The 20,011-nt window shown below is 38.5% G+C and overlaps 1 protein-coding gene across 9 annotated transcripts in view; it reads right to left on the bottom strand.

The window, feature by feature from the left end:
* HHLA2 (HHLA2 member of B7 family) overlaps positions 1-20,011 on the bottom strand; it is a 114,117-nt gene that overhangs the window by 50,300 nt on the left and 43,806 nt on the right. For 7 of the 9 annotated variants that reach the window (XR_001885326.1, XM_017870864.1, XM_017870868.1 and 4 more), the window contains 4 exons: positions 7,900-7,983; positions 5,985-6,347; positions 4,398-4,664; positions 1,609-1,926 (listed from right to left, as the gene is read on the bottom strand). Coding sequence is in view for 8 of the 9 variants with exons in the window: in XM_017870864.1 (XP_017726353.1) it covers positions 1,609-1,926; positions 4,398-4,664; positions 5,985-6,347; positions 7,900-7,957 (1,006 nt within the window). In the remaining variant the exon portion in view is untranslated. The remainder of the gene's footprint in view (positions 1-1,608; positions 1,927-4,397; positions 4,665-5,984; positions 6,348-7,899; positions 7,984-20,011) is intronic. The other 2 variants (XM_017870871.1, XM_017870872.1) reach the window with 1 other exon arrangement.

Here is a 20,011-nt window from a genome sequence, read left to right as displayed (position 1 = left end):
ACAGTGTTTTCATTTACATTTGCATTTTTCTTCCTCCTAAAGGAAATCCTACAAGGAAATCTACAAGTCTACTTCTCACTGTACTCGTGACCCTCAGGTTCCCCCATCTCTAAAGATATTTGCCCAAGGTCACGTATTGATTCAGCAGCAAAACTTAGCAAGGATTATTTAATTCCATTCAGCTTGGTGCAAACTTAATTGACCAGATCTAGATTCAAGGAATCGTAAGACCCGTATCTTGTTGTAGCACCTCCTGGGAAAGACAACAAATGGAAAAGTCACAATTCAGAATAGGAAATAAGTTCCTCGAAAGGATGATATTTAAGATACCAAGACTGTTTGCCCTGTTTCCTGCCCTGCTGGGGTGGCTCCTGCCAAGTCCTCTTCCTGGTGGGGAAGGGTGAGCACACCCTCCCCCAGCCCCACCTGCCAACATTTATTTGAGAATGAGAGGTTCCGAAAATACTCTTTTGTCAGAGATGGAATGGTCCTGATGTTTCACTTTGTGTGAACTGAAAATTAGATCTCTGGGTGGGAAGACGGGCCATATGTGGTCTTTAGGACATTTCTTCTTGACTATTTTTTTTTACACTCCAAAATGAATCCAACATGAGGCAACATTTTTAAAAATAGATTGCAGGCTTAACTGTATTTTACATAAAACTGACACTTTTATTTTTGGAGAAAAATAGGAGCTTCAAATGTAGCCCCAGTTTTTCATTCTCTACTCTCAAAGTGGCAGCTCTACAAAGGGAGTGTTATTACTCAATGTCCAGAAGCTTCCAAGTATTTGAAGATCACATAACCTAAAGGACAACCCTGTGCTCTTATCTCCAAATCTCACCACACAGAATCACCAAAACTTCAAATGCTATTCCTCCTAGTTTTCACAATTGAAATGATAGAAATACTTCTAAAACATAAGTTCCACTAGTTCAAATATCTTTACTGAAGGACAGAAAGAGCTGCCATGGTCTGCCATGATGTGAAGTTGATAGTTTAAGGGTGGGACCATCTAGCTCACCTAGAAGGTCAGCTTCATGAGTATATATTCCATGACTCGATGGTTAGTTGACTAGAAATATTTTAGATAATGGTTTTTGGCAGTGAACTATCAACAGAGGTAAAAATGAACTGAACCAGGAATATATACTTGGTGCTTCAAATATTGTGCGGTGATTATTTCCAAGTTCATAGACACTGCCATGTTTTCCCAGCATTCTTCAGGACCCCGATTGTAACTTCCTAATGTGTCCCTAGCCTTGACTACCCAAACATTAGGGCTAAGGTATATATTAGGCACAGCAGTGAGCAGAAATGGAAGATGCTTAGCCCATGGAGTCATGAAAATCTATGTTTCCTCCTCATTTCTGAAGCCCCAAAATCCTGAAAGGAAATCTGTGGGAGTAATTTTTTTTTTCAAAACAGGACTTTTATGTGGTTGAAGGAGGGAGGATAATCGACATCCTGACCAGAAATACTCCTGTAGATTATATTTTGAGAGGGTATCAATGTATTCTTGAAAAGCCAACCTAATTTTCTGTCTGATATTCACAAACCTCTAATGCTATAGCCAAAACCCATTATCCAAACCTACTTGCAGCTTACCTACATGCACCGTGTGTATGGTGAGTAAAGTATATTCATCCGAAGAAATATTGCACAAATATTCCCCACTGTCTGAAAGACTAAGATCCATCAAATTCATAGAGAAGTCACTCTGGTTTTTCAGCTCTTTGTTCCATGAGAATCGGGATTCATAGAAAGTTGTATTTTGTGAGGAGCTCAGATAGTAAGCCAGGATAGAGGAAATCCCACTTTCCATTCTGGACCAAGTAACTTTGAAGTCTTGGTTTGGAGAAAAATAATCATTTACAAGTTGACATGAGAGTGAAACATGTTCAGTTTGCATTTTATGAAGGCCATCTAACAACACAATAGAAAAGAAAACATCAATGAAGATAAACATTTCAAAAGAATTCTCTAAGTTACACTTAGAAAGCAGAGAACAAAGGCACTAATATTGATATATTTAGAAATAACTTTTTGGACAGTAATTATATTTGTGCCGTGGTTTCTTACAAGACAAGTTCTACTACCACTATTTTAAAGTTTCCCACCAAGGTTAGTGTAAACCTTCAAGGAGGGCAAAGCCAGGGCCAGCTAGAGGGGTGATGTACTTGTTTTAACTCTTAGAACCTGACAGTGAGCACTCAGGAATGTTGCTACCAGTTGCTAGCCTATTAAACTCAATGTTTGGCCTCTCTAATGCTGGTGTTCCCCAGAACACCCCTTTTGTTACCCTACCTACTCCCTAGTGGTCTCTAACTTTATGGCCTCACTACTTCTTAATCTCTTTATCTAGACAAAAATCTCTTTTTCTGCATGTAAGAATATTTCCAACTGTGTGCAGGCAACCCCCACTGGACTGAGCTCTTTTAGAAGAGAGACTCTGCTGAATTTTCTTGCCTTGCCCCTCCAGACCCAGCTCCGTCTTGTCCTTCCTGTTCTGTAGTGCTGTAGGCTGACCTCTATGGACTGCCATGGACTGTTCTCCCTGATTCTAGACTCACCTGGCTTCCAGTTTACCTGCAGGAGAGTGATGCCAAAGCAAGCCTTCCAAAAGGCAAATCTAGGGGCTCTCTGTGTTTCAAATCCCTCTTCTGATCCATCCTATCTCCAAGACTCAACAAGCTCCTTACCAACGTGTAAAAGGTCTTTCATCTGTTTTTTTTTTTTTTTTTTTTTTTTGCCTCCCTCTCCAGGTTCATCTCTTGATCTGTAGATTCCACAAATCCAGGCAATTTTACTTTTCTGTGCTTTTTACCTGGAATATTCCTGTTCTCCTGGAATGTCCTACTATTCTTCTAAAATTCTGCCCTTATGCAACTTTCTTAAGCACATACTCTGTAACAACCCCATTTGTGCCCAACCACAGAGAGTAGAATTAATCACTCCCTTTGTAAGCTATGTTCCTAGTTTAATTTTTATATCTGTACTAGATGCTGTGGATACAGAAATCAGTAGAGACCACGTTCCTAAGTTCACAGTCTGTGAGCAACAAAATTTGGCACGTAGTAGCTTTTCAATGAGACCAAACAGTACTGAGCCTAAAGAACTGTTCATGCTTCAAGACACTCAATTCTAAATGAACATGAGAAATTAGGATTTTCCAAAGACAATGTTTATAATATTAACATTTGCAACCCTTTCCCATGTTTCCATTGCTGCCTGATGATGGAGAATGAACATTGGGTACTCATTCCTTTAACACTGGACTCATGTAAATGTGGTGAATCACCCACAATTTCAGTATATTTTTGGTGAGCATTTTGAGAATATGAGATGCTAGGCAAGAGAAGGCTGAAAAAAACAGCTACCCTCCATTTTCCCCATATAAGGGAGACTGACAGAAAATTTTTGCTTTATTAAGAATAAAATAAAAAACAGTCTGGGCATGGTGGCTGCCTGTAATCTCAGCACTTCGGGAGGCTGATGTGGGCAAATCATAATGTCAGGAGTTCGAGACCCACCTGACCAACATGGTGAAACCCCATCTGTACTTAAAAAATACAGAAATTAGCCACACGTGGTGGCACATGCCTGTAATCCCAGCTACTCAGGAGGCTGAGGCAGGAGGATCACTTGAACTTAGGAGGCAGAGGTGGCAGTGAGCCGAGATCGCGGTGAGCCGAGATCACGCCACTGCACTCCAGCCTGGGCAACAAAGCGAGACTCCATCTCAAAAGGAAAACAAATTTTCTTGGAATTGAATATGGAGATAGCAAATTAATTTTTATTAAACAGGTTTTGGATATAGAGATTGATCAGAGTTTGGATCTGTTCAAATAAATGAGAAGAAAGAGTACTAAAAACTGACCATGTTGTGATAGAGGTAGTGGATAAAGATTGACGGGCTAACACTATGTAAAGAAACCAAAAAGAAGCAATTATACTAATTAATATTTTGTTTAATTGAAAGACTGGAAGTTGTGATTTGCTGAAAGACATGTATTCTTTCTCTTTTGATTTTTTAAAGAGCAATGCTGACAGAAAATCCTGTTTGAAGGATGAGCCACTGAGAAATACAGTAATATTCAAGAACAGATTTGCCTCTTTCCACTTCATAAATGTTTTCAATCAACTCATAAATACCTAGCAAGGTAAGAATTACTTCTATGTTATCAATGAGGTACGGTACTAATGCTCAAAAGTAAGAATGATTGCTTAATGTAATCCAGTCAGAAGAACCAGCCCTAGGGCTCCGGTCTTGGTCTTCTAACTGCTGCAGATGGATTTGCTTTCTATTCTTTCATCTTCCTTTCTTTCCTTGAAAATCAGTCCCCATTACTCCCCAACCTCGAAATAGCGTACACAGAAAGTCCTGTGGAGCCTACCTTTCATTGTCCAGCGCCCTGTCCATGTTTGCTTCAGCAGTGAATTTTCAATTGTACATTCATAAGATGAATTTGATCCTGTAATATTCAGTGTGCTGTTAATCGAAAAAGGACCCAAAGACCCTGTTTCTTCCATATTGTTTTCAGAGATAAGTGTGTTGTCCATTTTCCACGTGATAATTGGACGAGGATAAACACTTAACACGCTGCATATTAAGAAGCTGTTTGTGTTCCTCTTTTCATACTTCATCATGGGTGTGAGAAAAACTACATAGGAGAAAGAAGGGCACATGAAAAACTGCCATCATTGGCTTTTTTATAGGCCATCTGTGCAGAATACTGTTTAATACCCATGAAATGAAAAGCTAAGTTTTATGAGCAAAATTTGGCTGAAAGGGGGAAAAAAAACACCTTTGTAGAACCTTAAGATATAGTGCAGTTATCTAGAAGAAATAAAAAAAGAGCAGGCATGGGTATGTGGCAACTAGCAATCTCAATTCTCTAGAAACATAGCTGGAAAAGAAATCTAATGGCTTCATTGAGAAACCAAAATGAGGGTGTCTAAGTCTATAAAATAGAGTTCATGTGGCACTCTACACTTCTCAAATACTGACTCAGAGCACCTATTTGACTCTGTTTACACATAATTTTGTGATTTCTGAATCAAGGTCTGAAGCAGCTAAAAGGGACAGAAGAAAAAGAAACTAGTGCTGGGAAAAAAATCCATAAGAAAATACTGCATATATGTGTGTATATATCTATATGTAAAATTGTACTATATATTATACTACATACTAACTATATTACATATAAATGATCAGCAGCCTGATCATTAACAGAGCACATCATCAGGAACTCTTGGTAATCCAGTAATAAGGAGCCATGAAGCTCTTTGAGTTTCTTCAAAGAGCTTCTAATCTAATCTGATACCTGTTTGGTTCAATATAACTATGAGAATTAGCAACAGTTAATATAGTAATACAGTTAATATATAGTTATATATAGTTATATATAACCACCATGAAGCTGTGTTTGAGTGATATTAACTGTACATAACTGCATATATTAACTATATTAATGGCTTATAGTTATATAGGTATAGTGTTATATATAGCTAATATAGAGAAGGAAAGCATATAATATAAAAATTAACCTCATTTATAATATAGAAAAATGCAATTTAAATCAACAATTCAATAACTTTTCAGTCATGATATTGGCAGTTATTTGGTACTGATAAGACTAAGGAGAAAGTGGATGGTCTTATGCTGTTAGTGTCAGTAACGTTTTAAATCTTACTTCTGGTGCTTTGCTTTCAGATTATTTCCTGGTATTAAGTACAGCTATAAGGGTGTTCATCACAACCATGTAATGGAAAACACTGGAAATGCCTGAATACCCACCAACAGGGGAACAGTTGTATCATTTATAACATTAGTATACTACAAGATGCTGTGCATTAAAAATAAGGAGATTTCCATGTACTGACTTGGAAGGAAGCTCATGGCATATTAGGACAAAGATGCTTACTAATAACACGGAATGATGGCATTGCTATGTTTCATGAAAATTTACATGCACACTTACCTCCCACCTTTAGCACCACTTTGTTTGTAATCGCTTGAATTGCTGTTCCTACATAGCAGGTGTAAATTCCTTCGTCCAGAAGGCTTAATCTTCTGAAAAATAGAGACGCATTCCCATTTTGAATCTCATTATAGAAAAGGGATGTCCTGTTTGCATATCTGGTATCTTGGCTTTCCAAATGGCCACTGCCTTTGTAGTAACTGTGAACATTGTAGCTATTGTAGCTATCTTGATACTTCCAGTGTATTACAACTTCGGATCCCCTCTCAAATGAAGAAGGGAGAATTATATCTTCATCAAGTCTTCCAATGATGATTTGTTCATTCATAGGAACATAAGTGAAGAAACCCAAAAGGAATATGCCTACAGTCAAGAGCAGAGAAGTTATAAAGAGAATTAATAATGTGTGCTTGGTCAGGATTATACCAGAACTACCCAGAAGAACCTTCCTAGGTTAGCAGCCTGATTATTAATAGACCACATCATCAAAAACACTTGTTGTCTGATTATTAGAAACAAACCATGAAGCTCTGTGTTTGAGTTTTAATTTTAATTGAATATCCGTTTTATTCAATGTAACTGGGAGAACTGGTAACAGCCCAAGGCGTAGAAACACTGGTTTGCTGCCCACTTGATCAATAATCTCATCTCCCAATCCTGGCCTGGAAATCATGTATGTTGAAAGACGACTTTTGATTTCATTCCCAGAACATATTCACATTTAACTCCTACTAGCAATAATAAATTAGTTTATCCAGCTAGCAACAGCCAGCAGGTCCTAAAAGAATGGAATAAACTCAGCTTGATTGGGTAAGAAAATATTTGGAGCACGTAGAAGACAATGCTGGGTTCAGGAATCTGACAGGAATATCTGTAGACTAGATCTAAATAGGGGAGGACATGAGCAGGAGGAGTCCAAAAGGAAAATGGAGTCATTCATTTGCTTTGACTTTAAGACTGCTCTCAGGATATCCTGAATTAGTCAAAATGTAGGTAAGGAATATCTGGAGATAAATGTGGAAGCCTAATCCCCAATTATCTTGATTTACTTATTTTGTTTTTTTTTTTCTTTTCACTGTCAACTTCACAAGTTGATTTCAAAAAGCAAATGAAATAGCAGAATAAGAGATTTTTGCAAAGAAAATATACCCAGACACTTCCTATCAATGAAGGCAGTATTCTAACTACTTTGATTTACAAAATATTTTAAGTAGATCTTGTGCCCTGTCTATGGATTCTAAGACATTGGCACTGGAAAGGTCCTGACTTTTTGCACAATGGAGTAACTCCTTTGGCTCATGGCCCAGGCCACCCAAGATGGAAGAACTGGGTGCCCAAGTGGCTCTGTCACAGTCTTTATCCTCTGCCTTTCCCTCTGGGGCTCTTTCTAACCTACCATGTCCCGCCTCTCTTCCTCAGAGAGATTTAGTTTCTCTTCAGAGAGCTAGAGGGATGTGGCATTATGCTGAAAGAAAGACACGGAAAGATGGGCAAGGAAAAGAGTGATTGTCGATCTCCCTAATTGCTCTGCTAAACCCCTCTAATGTTTCACTGGATAATTAAGAATGCCTGTCATAGGACCTAGCAAAGCTGATAATGCCTTCTGTCAAGTGGTAAGTACCAAGCTTACACTTAAAAAAAAAAAGTCAATCAATCAAACTTGTTTTTCCAGTGAACTTATTTCTGGTAGCAGATAACAGATTAGAAAGAGTGCTTAATCAGAGTGGACAGAAAATATATATATAATTTTTAGTCTTCATGCAGACTTCTAGCCTGTTCCTTGCTTCTGATTAACTGATGATTTAGGAAAGTTCACAATGCTATGGCTATGGAGGAAATAGCCACCTTGCATTGTGTGCTCATGTTTCTATCTGATAATGCAAATAACTAACACTCGTATTACAAAGGAAATTACCTTGAGATCCACTCAGAGATGATATGAGAATGAGGAAGAAAGACGTCTGTGCCTTCATGTCTCATGCAGGACATATTAGTCATGCTATCAAAGAGAAGTAAAGTGCACATGTTATGGATTTAAAATGCAAAAGGGAATTGGAAAAGAGTGGTATATTCACACGAATAATTCTTTTGTAGCCATTAAACATGATATTGTAAAGGATGGTTCAATGGCATGGAAGGAATTTCTTAAGGGGTTATCGGAGAAAAATTAGATTACAATACAATTTCTAAATAGCATGTTTCCTTTTATAAAAGCACATTTCTGCTCATAGGATACTGACAAGATATATGACTAAATATATGAGGATGTTAACTATGAAGAGCAGGTTTCATATCTGAAGCAGTGACTGCTATTAACAGGTGCTGAAACATGGCTCTTGAATGAATAAAGATTTGGTATATATGCAACAGTGGTTCTCTGGATAATAGTTTGCTATTTTTAAGGCTTTCTACATGGACATATTGCTTTAATAATAGAAAAAACTAAAATCAATTTAAATTCAATATTAAGTGCCAGTGGTATTAACTATGATGTTGTTTATAATCACAAATAAAGAACAACTAAAACCTGAAAATATATTTTTACATATCTGATACTAGTGCAAGTCATTAAATTCATGGTTTACAAAGAATGTTTCAAAAACTCAAAAAAGTGAGAAAATATAGATGGCAAAATGTGTATACACATTACTTCAAGCAAGTACAATATAACTGATTTTCCCAGATGATAGGATTAAAGATAATTTTTACACTGTAAGAAATAGCTTGTTTAAAGAATAGCATACAATTGGTTTTACAATCTTTAAAAGAAAATTTTAAAGGTATCATTTGGTGGCTGGGCATGGTGGTTCACACCTGTAATCCCAGCACTTTGGGAGGCCAAGGCAAGAGGATCACTCAAGGTCAGGAGTTCAAGACCAGCCTGGCCAACATGGCGAAAGCTTGTCTCTACTAAAAATACAAAAATTAGCCGGGTGTGGTGGCATGTACCTGTAGTCCCAGCTACTCAAGAGGCTGACACAGGCAAATTGCTTGAACCAGGGAGGCAGAGGTTGCAGTGAGCCGAGACTGCACCACTGCACTACAGCCTCGGCAAGACAGTGAGACTCTGTCTCAAAAAAAAATAATAAAATAAATAAATAAAAAGATATCATTTAGGAGCTCTACTATTACAAGAATATGTTCTATATTTGTTGTGAGATAATGTGATTTAAGAATGACTTAAAACTATTTTAAGAAGTGAAATTAACCATGCAATATACCCATGTAATAAGCCTGCAAATGTATCTCCTGAATTTAAAATAACAATTTTTTCTTAAAAAAAGTAAAATTAGATTCCTTAATCACATCTTATCAAAATAAAACCTGGTAGGTTAATAATTTAGAGTTTCTTTTTTACATTTTAAAGACTATAAGAAAGTTATTGAAAACACAACCTTAGGAAGACCTTTTAACATTAACTGTACATTTTCTACTACAGATATATCTCTATAAAAATGGAAAAAGCAACAAAATATAGAAATACTTTTGCAATATGACAAATTTATCACTCCATTTGTTTTTGTTTCTCTTAGAGCAATAACTAAGATAGTTGGTAAAGTCAAAACTGCTCTAAAATAGTATTGGTTATCAAGATTAAGACCTTTATATTTCTTCCTATGGAAGTATTTGTATGTATAATATATAAAAGGATATCACAATGATTATCTCTGAATAGTAAGATTACAACTAATCGTTAAACTCATTTTTCTACTATGAAAATATGCAAACATGTAATAATACCGTTTGCCTCTATATGCCATTTTAAAAACCTTAAAATTTAATTACAGTCTCTTTCCAAGCAAAAATTAACTCGAATTCACCGTGTTTAATGTAACCCTGAAACATTCCATGTCCATTGTCCTACTAGAGGTTCATCTTCCCACTGCCTAGAATGACTCCAATATTTGCTACCTTCTCTTGAAATTGACATTCCCTTTTCTCACCTCCTTTCCAGCTGATGCTCTTACTTCATTAATTGCTGTGACTGATTATGGCTACTCCCTCATCCTCCTATCAGTAACTCAACCAACCCATTAACATCTAGGTGCACTCTTTTTGTCTCTCCTTCTGCTCTTATCCAAGGCCAAACCTTTCCCTGTACTCTGCATCTCACGCCTTTCTGCATTCAAGAAATTTGTCCCATAAAATGAGTTAGGGAGGATTCCCTCTTTTTCTATTGTTTGGAATAGTTTCAGAAGGAATGGTACCAGCTCCTCTTTCCACCTCTGGTAGAATTTGGCTGTGAATCTGTCTGGTCCTGGACTTTTTTTGGTTGGTAGGCTATTAATTACTGCCTCAATTTCAGAACTTATTATTGGTCTATTCAGGGATTTGACTTCTTCCTGGCTTAGACCTGGAAGGGTATATGTGTCCAGGAATTTATCTATTTCTTCTAGATTTTCTAGTTTATTTGTGTAGAGGTGTGTATAGTATTCTCTGATGGTAGTTTGTATTTCTGTGGGATCAGTGGTGATATCCCCTTTATCATTTTTTATTGTGTCTATTTGATTCTTCTCTCTTTTCTTCTTTATTAGTCTGGCTAGTGGTCTATTTTGTTGATTTAAAAAAAAAACAGCTCTTGGATTCATTGATTTTTTGAAGGGTTTTTCGTTCCTCCATCTCCTTCAGTTCTTCTCTGATCTTGGTTATTTCATGTCTTCTGCTAGCTTTTGAATTTGTTTGCTGTTGCTTCTCTAGTTCTTTTTAATTTTGACTTGGAACCAACCCAAATGTCCATCAATGATAGACTAGATAAAGAAAATGTGGCACACATACACATGGAATACTATGCAGCCATAAAAAAGAATGAGTTCATGTCCTTTGCAGGGACATGGATGAAGCTGGAAACCATCATTCTCAGCAAACTATCACAAGATCAGAAAGCCAAACACTGCATGTTCTCAGTCATAAGTGGGAGTGGAACAATGAGAATACATGAACACAGGGAAGGGAACGTCATACACCGCGGCCTGTCAGGGGGTTGGGGGCTAGGGGAGGGATAATGTTAGGATAAATACCTAATGTAGGTGACAGGTTGATGGGTGCAGCAAACCACCAGGGCACCTTTATACCTATGTAACAAAACTGTGTGCTCTGCACATGTAACTCAGAACTTAAAGTATAATTTAAAAAAAAAAAAAAGGAAATTTGTCCCTGTAATCATATTTCCTTTCTACTACATCATCAGGATCTCTCTCTCTCTCCTGAATCAATTCTATAGGTATAAATGCTCCAATCACCCATCTTAGAAACATGAGAAAAAAAAACAAAAAATTCTCCCCTTACTCTTGATTATCTATTTCTCAGCTCCATTAATTTCTTGAAATAATTGTCTAAGTAGCTGTCTTCATTTCCCACTTTACAATCTCCTATCAACTCTCGGCTCTTTTCTGCATGACATGTCATAAACTGCCCTTGTCAATATTACCAAGAACACCAAAAACAGTAATGTTATTTGTCCTCATCTAACTCAACCTCACAGCAGCATTTAATGTAATTGACTGTTACCTTCCTTTGTTAAGAGTCTTCTCTTGGTTTCTGGAACATCATACTCTCCTGTTTTTCCTTCCTCATTGCTATTCCTTCTTAGTCCTTTACTGGTTATCTTCTGCTTGCCCTATTTATGTGGAAATATGGAATATTACCAGGTTTTCTTTCTTTCTACTCTCTCCTTAGGTGAGTTGGTCTCATGACTCTGAATATAATCTGTACATCAAGGATTCTCAAACTTATCTACTGGATCAAGGTCATACGTTCAACTATTCTTCTGAACCGTTCATTTAGATTCCCAAAGTTAACATGAACCATTTCAACCTCATTCCCTTTTCCATTGCTCTATGACCCACCCCAAACACAACAAAACAGCAAAAACTATCCTGTTCTTTCTCCAGTCTTCATCTCAACTAGTACCAAATTCTTCCAGTTGTTTGGGCCAGAAACTTAGAAATTAATCTTGACTCTTCCATTCTCTCATGCCCCGTATCTAGTCTATTAACCAATCTTTTTCTTGTTAATGAATTAGATAAACTCCATTATTTGTCTACTTCTCTCCAACTCTGTTACAATCCTGCTCAAAAGCCACTATCCCTTCATACCTGGATATCTATAAATAGGCATTTGACTGGTTACCCTTTTCCTACTGTTGTCTCCTTCCAATCCACTGTCAATACAGCAGTCAGGAGTCATATTTTTAACAAAGAAGTCATTCTGTAATATTCTCCTAATTAAATCCCTCCAGTGGCTTCCCACCACACCTAGAGTAAGATCCAAATTCTTAACCCTAGCATCCCAAGCCTTGAATACTCTGCTCCTGGTCCTGTCTGTCCCCCCATCCTTTCCCACAGCAGCCCACAAAATACATTCCTGGAGGCTTGTGAACACAAGTGCTCCAAGTCAAGGGTCAGCATGAGCATAAGCCAAAAATTGAGTCTCTGAGGACTATTTAATTCATGTTTTGAATAAAGTTAGAAATTACAGTAACCCATTTAACATCTAAGATAAAGTACATGAATAAAAAAAATACCCAACCTCTTCCACACAAAGGCTTGATTTAGTGCTGTTGAAATAATTTCAGCGTTCAGCTAAGTGAGGCAGTTAATGAGTATTTGGCCCTATTTTTATGCCTAGGTTTTATTTTTAGACATTTATTTTTTCCCCAAAAGCAGCAGAAAGCTTCCACCTTAGATTATACTGAAGTTACCCAAGTTGCAATCAGCACCCTTACAAAAGGGCTCAAATGTGAGAAGCATCTTGTTCTGGTGCTTTTGGCTGGATTCCAGATGTGAGGGAGAAAGGCGGAGAGAGGCAGCCTCTGCAATAGAATATGGCAAAAAAGAAATCCATATGCTAAGACTAATCAGACAGAAGAGAAAATTGAGGCCATTTCTACAAGCATAAAATAGCGAAAACAGAACAACTCCCCCATACCCATCTTAATAGCTGCAGACTAAATTGACCACAGCCATCAGTACTAATTGTGACAATGATGATGCAAACATCACTTGTGGTTGGGACAGATTCTCTAGCCTGCACATTAGTAATGCTCAAAACCATTTCACAATATATATGTACTTCACAACATCATGTTGTACACGATAAAAATATATAATGTTATCTGCCAATATTTTTTTTAAAAGACTAGCCCTGGCCTCATAATTGCTGGTCTCAATCTGACCAGAGCCATAGAACAAGTCAATTCTCTTTTCTGAAAAAGAAGAATGTTTTGCATCACTCTCATCATTATGCCAGTTCATGAATGTTCTGCATTCCTTCGAGGAAAAGCAGCTTCTAGGATGCTACATTCTCCTCTGCCTTGTTTTTACTTTCCGTGCTTCACCACAGTGCTCATGACACCGAGCTAGTTTGTAAAAGACATCTTAACAAAGGAAAACTCTTTGTAGCATCCTGGGGATGCTCCTTAGCATCCACTTAGATTTTAATAGGACTGACTGTTTAGACAGAAAAAGAACAAAAGAACAATTTCAGGATTACCCTCTCTTTACTCAAAATATCTCTCCTGATGTTTTACAGTGAAATCCCACCATTTAGGGGACTTATACATGTACTGAAACTTTGATCTCTAGGGGTGCTGTCTTTGCCTGTGGTTCTGTTTTGGTGGGGTTTTTGTTGTTGTTGTTGTTGATTTTGGAAATCAGGCTAGGATTATGTGCTAACATGTTTTGGGGGAGGTGAGAAGGTGCAATTGCAGGGCAGGAAGAGTGAGAGAAAAGGGGAAGTGAAACAAGAACAATGAAAAGCACATACTAGGTGGTGCTTGCTTTGCCAGCCACAGATTCAAAATGGAAAATAGAGCTGCTTGCCCAGTCACGAGGGACAATCTCTAGACACGCTCTACAGAAGCACAGCAGCTCAAAACAATCCATCAGAGGAAGAGAGCAAAAAGGAATTTATCTGTAAGTTGCCCCCACTGGTTAAAGTTTCCCCCATGGGCATTAACTCCTATCCTCTTCCTGGTTGTGGCTATGGCCCCTTGTGACAACCACTACAAAAGCCAAATGCCATGTCTTACTGTATGGCATTTCAACTGGATGATGTTTTGTGTTTGAGTCTGGAAATAGAGGAAAGGTGAAACCGCAGTCTGTGTGTTTCCCTGGGTCATGTCTGGACTCTGCAGCTGCTGCACTTCCCATGGTGGAAGGCATAATGGAAGACATGTTGAAGGTGGCTTTCCCAGAGGAGACGGGTCAGCTGGTGACATTTGGAAACTGGGCCTGGTCTCTTTCTGTCTAACCAGTTGAGGGCCCAAGAGACAGGAGAAACCCAGAAAATTTAGGGAGGCTCATAAATTGGGTCCAATAAAAGTAGCTATTTAAAAAATACCACACATTTACTATCTGATATTCTGTGAATTTGCAGTTAATCACCTACACAGATCCCCTTTTACTGCTTTTATCAATTTAGTTTTCATGCATGTGTTGCTTAGCTGCTGCTACCTGCTCACATAACTTCAACCTTCTTTGGAGGATTGTACTTGGATGATGGAAGTTGCAGTTCTCAGATGACGTTGCTTTGCAACTCCCTGCCCCAGTGGTGGATTCAAGGCAAGAAACATCCTATAGCCCAGAGCTCCCTTGGGTTCAGGCTGAGCCTTCACCTGAAGCCACATTCTTTCTTACTGTCTTTCTCTGTGTCATCCTGCTTCTCACTCTTCCTTACAGGTTTTATACAGTTAATGAGAACACTCCCTCTCTTGCCCTCAAATCCCCATCTCAGGAGGGGTTGGTTCCCTGGAAGGAGAGCCCAAGATGATGCACTTGTACAGCAATCCACATTACACAAAGGGGTCCAGGGAACTACTTGTGCTTCCAGGGACCATTTTCCAGCTCAGCCTTCAATCACGAATTGTTTCTTCTTGTCAAAAGGGTAGATAATATAATCCTCCTAAATAGCTCTCTATATCAGAAAGAATATAGCTTGACAGAGTGGGGTTTTGTTGTTGTTGTTGTTGTTTAGCAAGAATGCTGCAAAGCCAAGAAAACAGACAAAAGAAATTGCCAGGGTTAACACGGCAGACAGCAGGCATTTTGTCGAGTACATCAAGGTAGTGAGCAATTGAACAGAACTCCATTAAATAAAGTTGGTGCTGAACATGTGCACATGTAAGGCCAAGGACTTCTTGAAAATAGTCACCTTTTTCTCTGTAAACATATTGCTAGATGCCCATGGCACACCAAGTGCTTCTGGAAAGCCAGTGTGCTCTTTCTGTGCACCTCCACCCCCTGCAGTTCCGTGGGTTATCATCAAATAATTTAACAAAATGTTATGTTCATTGATTAAATGAGAGGACAAGACCAAACGTGATATATCTTCAATGACTAATTGAATAAGATGAATGCTTTGGAAAAGCTAAATAAAAGCAAGTCACAAAAAAGATGAAAAAAAAGTCAGTTATTGTATTAGGTGTGGGAGAGACAATGGCAAAAGATTCAAAGTCAATTGTAAGAGTAAGGAACTGAACTTTTTTGTACATATTTGAATGCAAAGGTTTCTGGCCATTTTTAGGAAACAAAAACTGGAAATACTGAATAATGCATTATTGATTTAGCTTGTTCTATGGATACAGAAAAAAATAATCAAACAGTGGCACCATACTCAGGACAAGGCTTTGACTCTATTTTCCCCAAAAGACTAGAAAATGAGTGTACTTTTATGTTTAGGTTTAAAAACTTCAAAATGTATAATCTGAATAACTTTTGCTTAGCTAGACTAACTAGTTTTTTAATTAGACACATCTGATTATGTCAGATGTAAGGACTTCCACTGAAATAATGAAAGTTCTACAATGATACAGTGAACTCTCAACACAGATAATGTGAGACCAAATTTCTGTAACATTGAGGATGATCAACAGTATGTGGGGTCAAAACATCTGGACTACACTGAATTAGAAGCTGGAAACTACTTTTCCAATGTCGATTTAAGTTTATCACCTATGCCTGATATCAGAATTCCATCCTATGCTGGTTACAGCTGTTACATTTAAATATATCTATTGTGTGGTAAGTGATACATCCAGCAATCATCATTCCCCAGTATGAGATTAATCATTCCCACTCAATCCCTTTGTCATTGTTTCAAATCTAGAAGTAAAGAATGCCTACTTGTATCTACATAGCAAGGTGCTGGGGCGGGTGACCTGTAACTGAATATCGGAATCAAGGAATTGGTGTGGAGAATAGCCAAACCTAATCTTTATAAGACTTACTCCTACCTGCATAGACTGCTTAGAGCTTTTATTAAGTGATACTTTATAATAGACTGCTTTCTATCAAGTACTTGTGCCTATGTACATCTGAATTAGTGGCTATCAGTCCACAGAATTTAAAGTGGTTGCTACCCTGACTAGCTGGTACACAAGAAAAGAAAATCTCCTGGCCTAGTTCTGTGTATGCAATTCAGTGAGTCATTTCCTAAGTACAATGGTTATCATGTTGGCTTTGTACCAGTGAGTTTTGGTGCTCAGAGTCAATTCTTCCAAATAACTTTGGTTTGTAAAGCTTCATTGCTTCAGCAGCCTTGTCTTCTACTCACAATCCACACCTAAGTTAGAGCCAGGAAAGGTTCGAGTTCTGAGAAACAAGAGAAAATAAAATGCCCTCCAATTTATCTTGACCTCCTAGGAAACAGGGCTAGGTCATTCTTTGTATGGTACCCCACACTGTCATCCGGAAAGTTTTAACATCCTTCCTGCCATTAAAAATATATGATTTCAGCATCACCTATGGGTCACAAACTGTACAGGGATGAGTCAGTCCCTTATCTCAGAAAGCTCCATCTGGCACCAAAAGATAGGTGAATTACATAAACAAATAAATCATAATACAGAGATGCAGGCAGAAAGAAGGGCTCCCACCAGGTGCTGTGGAAGGACACAGCAAAGACGCTTGAGCTTGGAAGGGGCAGGGTATTAAGGAAGACCTCTGAAAGCATTAGGTTTGAGGGACAAAGAGACACTGGCCTATAAGGAAGAGTAGAAGGTTATTCTGGACAGACAATAGAACAAAGATGCAGCAGCAAGAGAGAACATAAATCCTATATGATGATAATAATGCCCAGCAGGCCACATGGAAGAGAAAATGCTGGAAGGATGTCCCAGGAGTAGATTGTGACCATTATTTTAAGCCACACTAGAAAGCTAATGATGAAGTCAGGTTGTGTTTTAGAAAGATCACACCAGTGGGATTACAGTGGTTGAGTAAAAGGAGCCAGGCCGGGCGCAGTGGCTCATGCCTGTAATCCCAGCACTTTGGAAGGCAGAGGTGGGTGGATCATCTCAGGTTAGGAGCTCGAGGCCAGCCTGGCAAACATGGTGAAACCCTGTCTCTACTAAAAATACAAAAAATAAGCCAGACATTGTGGTGGGTGCCTGTAATCCCAGCTACTCAGGAGGCTGAGGCAGGAGAATCACTTGAACCTGGGAGTTGGAGGTTGCAGTAAGCTGAGAGTGTGCCATTGCACTCCAGTCTGGGTGACAAGAGTAAAGATCCATCTCAAAAAAAAAAAAAAAAAAAGGAGCCAGCCAATAAGCATCAACTAGCTAAATGTAATAGAATACCATTAAAAGAAGACTTTAGTAGCAGATGATTAAATTTGGAAGGACACTGTGACAGACACCAGTACCATTTCTCTGCTTCCTTGCTAACGACTCCTCTGTCAAGCTGTGTTTCAGGACGCGACTGCCTATATTGAAAAGAACTGACAAAGTGTCCAGAAATGTAAATGAGATGAGCATGTCTGACTTGGGATGGAAGTGAGAGCCTCTACATTGGATGCAAGAACAGAACACGATGGCAAACCCCTTCCCTCTACTTTCAGAGCATTGATTTGATGTCTGGAGCTAGAGCTGCCATCTTACAGTTGTGAGGAAACAAGTAGGAGGATTAAGAAGTCACGGTAACAAGGATGACAGAGCAGATGGATAGAAAGAAGCTGGGTCTGTGATGACACTGTTGAGTCTCTGCTCCTGTCTGTGCTGAGGCCTCTACCTCTAGTCTTCCTGTTAATTAAGTAATACATTTAAACTACTGTGAGTTGGATTTTCAAATGTCTCCAAACATTCAAAAGTAACACAAAATGAAGATAATTAATTAAGAAAACTAAGGGATGAAGAGCTACTGACACAAGAACTGGGCTCTGTTTTTTTGTTTGTTTAAATAAATACATCAGCGAACACCAAATGTCTCCTTTCACAACAAAATGTTGAAAGAAGATGTGTTATATTTTAACAGAGTAATGTAAAATGTAAGAGACACACATTTACTTAGTAATGGTAGCAAAAACACTTTTAATCTTGAAGCTAAAACAAACGTTAGTTATGAGCCATTGGAAGTTTCTAGTAAGTTTAATGTGCCTTATGGTTTTTATAGGAGTTTTCTGACAGAAAACCACATTAACTTAAAATTCCTATTTATTTTAGTGTCAACATTAAAAGAAAACACTGACTATTAACTGAAGCATTATCTTGCAAATGTGGGAATTTTCTTTTATACAAGAAAAGAGTTTGAGGCTGGGCATGGTGGCTTATCCCTGTAATCCCAGCAGTTTGGGAGGCTGAGACAGGTGGATCACCTGAGGTCAGCAGTTGGAGACCAGCCTGGCCAACGTGGTGAAACCCCTTCTCTACTGAAAATACAAAAATTAGCCAGGCGTGGTGGCGAGCACCTGTGATCCCAGCTACTCAGGAGTCTGAGGCACGAGAATTGCTTGAACCTGGGAGGCGGAGGTTGCAGTGAGCCAAGATTGCACCACTGCACTCCAGCCTGGGCAACAGAACAAGATTCCATGAAAAAAGAAACAGGAAGGAAGGAAAGAGAGAAAGAAAGGAAAAAGAAAAGAGTTTGGAAAAGAGTTTGGCTAGCTATTTTACTTTCCAGGACCCCTGTTTCTTTATTTCCTTCAAAGAAAAAAAAAAAAAAGAATAAATCCTTGTTTTCAAGAGACCTTTAAAAATAAGGCTATAAGGGAATAAAATAACTTGAGACTAGATAGCTGGAACTTCAATATTTGTAGGAAAAGTGAATTTGACATCTTATGACATAACTATATGTATTTCAATGCCTTAACTTTATAAATTCAACACTAAAGGTAAGACTAAAGAAGGGGCAATATAAAAGCTTTAATTTGGTATATAGACTTTCAAATGCAGAGAACTTGAGTTTGATGCATTTGAACAGATGGGTACGGTGGTCTGTTCATATAAATCAAGCTGCCCAGATATACCATGTAGGTCAACCTTTGTTCAGTTCTATTTGTTTCTATAACTAGAAATTCTCTAAGGAAGTTTTCTGAGTTTAGTAAAGACTGGCAAATTTAGGCAAGAGAGGGGCATGTGTAACCAATGCTGAGTGATTTAGAGGGTAAGAAGATTTCTTTAAGTGGGGCATCTTTACCCATGCCCCCATCTGCTCAGGCAGTGAGATCCAGGCCCAGCATGAGTCACTATAGAACGAATCTCCTTTGGCTTCCAATCCCTTACTGTCCAAAGATCAGCTACCACCTTCTTTGAGAAACAGAAATTCTGTCATCTACTCTCCTCCCTATTTAACCCATCTCTGACAATTCCTCCCTGCCTCAATTTTCTCTCTTCCTCTCTTTCCCTAAACCTTAGCCCTCCTCCTAATCTGCCTGGCCCTTCACAGAGGGGCTCCTTCCCCAGGCTCCCACACACTGAGTAACACTCTTTGACCCTGATGTCCCCTCTAGTTACGATCCTAATTCCCATCTACCTTTACCTTGCAAGTCTTATTTGGGGCCACATCTGTTGCCACTCCTCACTCCATGCTCACTATTTAAAGTCCTTTGAACCAGATTTTTCTTTCTTACCAATTCTAAAGCTATTTTTGAAGGGCACCAAGTGACACAACTGACAAACCAAAGATATCCTTAAACCAAATGAGAGAGGTCCAGCCACTCCTCCCTGGCCAACAAATGGGGTGTTCTTTTGTACTTGTGGTAAGTTTGTCAGATCAGAGGAGCAGATCACGTAAGTAAAAAAAGATGGAAGAAAG

This window comes from Rhinopithecus bieti, unplaced genomic scaffold (genome assembly GCF_001698545.2).
Source record: "Rhinopithecus bieti isolate Rb0 unplaced genomic scaffold, ASM169854v2 scaffold_5478, whole genome shotgun sequence".
Lineage (NCBI taxonomy): Eukaryota > Metazoa > Chordata > Mammalia > Primates > Cercopithecidae > Rhinopithecus > Rhinopithecus bieti.
The sequence above is the reverse complement of the archived record's forward strand: the minus strand, read 5'-3'. Positions and strand labels throughout refer to the sequence as shown.